General features: G+C 38.8%; 1 protein-coding gene across 4 annotated transcripts in view; it reads right to left on the bottom strand.

Annotated features, from left to right (window-relative positions):
- Positions 1-2,707, bottom strand: part of LOC145407440 (uncharacterized) — a 296,453-nt gene extending 293,746 nt beyond the window's left edge. For all 4 annotated transcript variants that reach the window (XM_080278367.1, XM_080278371.1, XM_080278369.1 and 1 more), the window contains exons 1-2: positions 2,654-2,707; positions 2,037-2,158 (exon numbers count right to left, since the gene is read on the bottom strand). In XM_080278367.1, the coding sequence (XP_080134493.1) occupies positions 2,037-2,045 (9 nt within the window). In that variant the 5' untranslated portion in view covers positions 2,046-2,158; positions 2,654-2,707. The remainder of the gene's footprint in view (positions 1-2,036; positions 2,159-2,653) is intronic.
- Positions 2,708-3,056: the final 349 nt, after the last annotated feature.

The raw sequence follows: 3,056 nt of genomic DNA, 5'->3' as shown, positions 1-3,056 counted from the left end.
GATCCTGGGATAAAAAGAGGTGCTACATTCAAGAGAGGTGCTGGAATCAACAGAGGTGCAAATTCAGAAGAGGTACCGTCCTAGAGTTAAAGGAGAATGATCCAAAAATCGTTCATGACCACGTATGCTGAGATCTGAAGAAGTAGCGAAGACACAAGAGGTGCTGAAGTCAAAATAATGCCGACGTGCAAGAGAGGTACGCAGAGGGGGTCGGATGGTGCTATGCTGGGGAGAGGCCTTGTCACCCACCATCTCGCTCTTGGGATGTACGAAACAGGTAGTGATTTTTCCATAAAATAAATACGAAAAAAAAAAGGAAAGGAAAAGTGGTGGTTCAGTAAAACAGACCTTCATCAGTAAACTTTATATCTGAAGGAAAAGGCGATATTTAACTTTTTTTTTCGAATATTCTTCAAATTTCTTCGATTAAGCTTCCAACTATTCACAAAAACTTTACCCAGAAACACAGAGCTTTAAAATACTGTATAATTACTGAACTTCAGCCATTTCGAAGCTAACCTTGGAATACAAGAACAAAGAATGTGCATCAATATTCTCATTTTACTCTAACGTGGCCCATACTTTTGTCCTTTTTCAACTTATTTCATGCAGCTCAGTCTTTGAATTTGATTATACTGCGGCTCTACATCCATTCCACAGCACTTTTTCGAGACTAGCAACATATTCTAGTGTTAATCTATTGTTAAGTTCAGATTTCAGGATGGAGAGATGGTAATTTTGGGCCAAGTTAGCGTAAAAACGTTATAGTTTCCATAATAACAATGCCTAACACCCATTCTGTCAATTTTCTTGGTAAATTTGAGATGGTGGGTCTGCGGGAGAGGAGAGTGAGGCAGAAACGTGCTCAATAATACGTGTTCTGGCAGCTTGTTCGTGCTTTTATGGTGACGGAGAGGACAGGCAGAGCACAAGTAGAATAATAACAACACTACTACTTTTATGGCAGCCTAGAGGACAGGAAGAACACTAGAAGAACACTAATACACACATCTTAATACTTAGAGAGAAAGTGATTAAAAATAACACATACAAGAATATAAAATCTCCACATAGCAAGCAAAACAGCGGAAATATTAATACTTTAGGGGAAATATTAATACTTTCATGGGAACACTGGAAGTATTCTATCACCAGGCAAGAGGAATACTCATTACATATTTTAAAGTAACGCGGAAGACAATCAGCACAAAACACTAAACTTTTATGATACAAATAAGAAAAAAAAAATAGGATGAATATTGATAACAACTTGGTAACGCTGTAATTAATAGGTTAACACACAAGGACACTTGTTAAATATTTATACAGGAGCACAGAAGATCAGTCAACGCAAAAACAGAGTCCTAAAACTTTTCTGATAACGCAGGCAGAACACGAGATAAATATTGTAAGAAAATAATCAGCCACAACACACAAAAATAAGAAACAATATATATATATATATATATATATATATATATATATATATATATATATATATATATATATATATATATATATATATATATATATATATAAGCATTCCCACCAATTGACAAGCATATTTCGCTTTCTTTACGAAAAATCATACTTGACTCACGTAAGCACTATATGTTTCACCCTAATGACACATAATAATCGTGCGTGCAAGACCTCAAATATACTTAATAAGAATCAAACCCCGGCCCACAAGGTCAGAGGTCATGCAGTTTCCCAGCCTAATATAGTGGGAAACATGTCACCTCTCACATGCAGGATCTGGGGTCTGATCCGGGTGATACGACAAAAATTTTGCCCTGTTGTGAATACTTATATGCTGGAGGGCCAAAATAACCTACACTTCAATATATACTACAGAATTCTTCCTTCTTTTCTGCATAATGTCCCTAAACTTACCTTTCCTCTAATGGACAAAAAAATATGAGTTTTCGTGCTTACTTTTCCAAGAATTAGTCGAAATATTTGGCACATAAAAAAAAAAAAAACACACACTTCTAAACCACTAGGCTATTCGAAATAAAACCTAACTCACTTACCTCACGCATTTTCCTGATGATCGCATCCTCGTCTCCTTTCGGATGAGGAAAGGGTGGCGGGAGACCAGAGGGCTGGGGGGAGGTCCTGTCCGTCACGTCAACTCCAGCTACACTTCCAGGGTCTGACAGGGAGAGGAGAAATGAAGGGAGAATGAGGGAGAAGATGAAGGAAGATACGAGAAAGATGGATGAGAAAATCGTGTGTGTATGAGAAATTGATGATGAAGATGATGATGATGATGATGATGATGATGACGATGACAATGACGATGATGATGATGATGTGAGTTCGGGAAAGGAACGCCAATTAGATGATAAATGAAACACGTTTTGTGAGGATGAATTCTTTACTGATAAACAATATTTCGTTCTGTCGAGTTTTGTGGGTCACTGGATTGGCAAAGCTCGACAAGGCGCTTATTCAGTAAAAGGAAAAAATAATCCCCCATATAGATGATGATAAAGAAAACTGATCAGACTGTGCGAAAAAAAATATATATATACAGTATATATTGTTCAACAGCGAAATCTTCCAGGAAAATTTATTCTGTCTATTCCAGTCAAGGAAAAGAAGTTATAAATAAATCCAGAGAAAATTATTAAATCTTTTTACCCACCTCTTTGGGGAGCAGCATCGGCATCAGACTCCTTCTCAGGTGTTGTGCCCGACTTCTCCGGAGATGACGAAGTGTAGGGATGGTCGGACGGGGACGACTCTTCCGGCACAGCTTCCACGGGGGCAGGAGGTCTGATGGGTTGAGGCGGTTCTGGCTGTTCTAGTGGCTGCGTTGCTACTGGGGCTTCTTGGCTCACTGTATCTGTGGGTCTGGGAGGGATAAAGCCAGTGAATATAGGAGCAGGAGGTCTAGGAGGTGGGGCTTCTTCTTTATATATTTCAGATCTGAATGTGGTTGGCTTAGATAGGAGTGCTTCTTTGTATACTTCACACCTGTCCTTTGATTTAGCAGGTCTAGGTGGAGGGGCTTCTTTATATACTTCAGACCTGTCCCTGAACGCTGC

Source organism: Coenobita brevimanus, chromosome 73, assembly GCF_032717465.1.
Source record: "Coenobita brevimanus isolate Jiangsu-jjx chromosome 73, ASM3271746v2, whole genome shotgun sequence".
In the NCBI taxonomy this organism is placed as follows: domain Eukaryota; kingdom Metazoa; phylum Arthropoda; class Malacostraca; order Decapoda; family Coenobitidae; genus Coenobita; species Coenobita brevimanus.
Note: the sequence above shows the minus strand (reverse complement) of the source record. Positions and strands in the feature narration are given on the sequence as shown.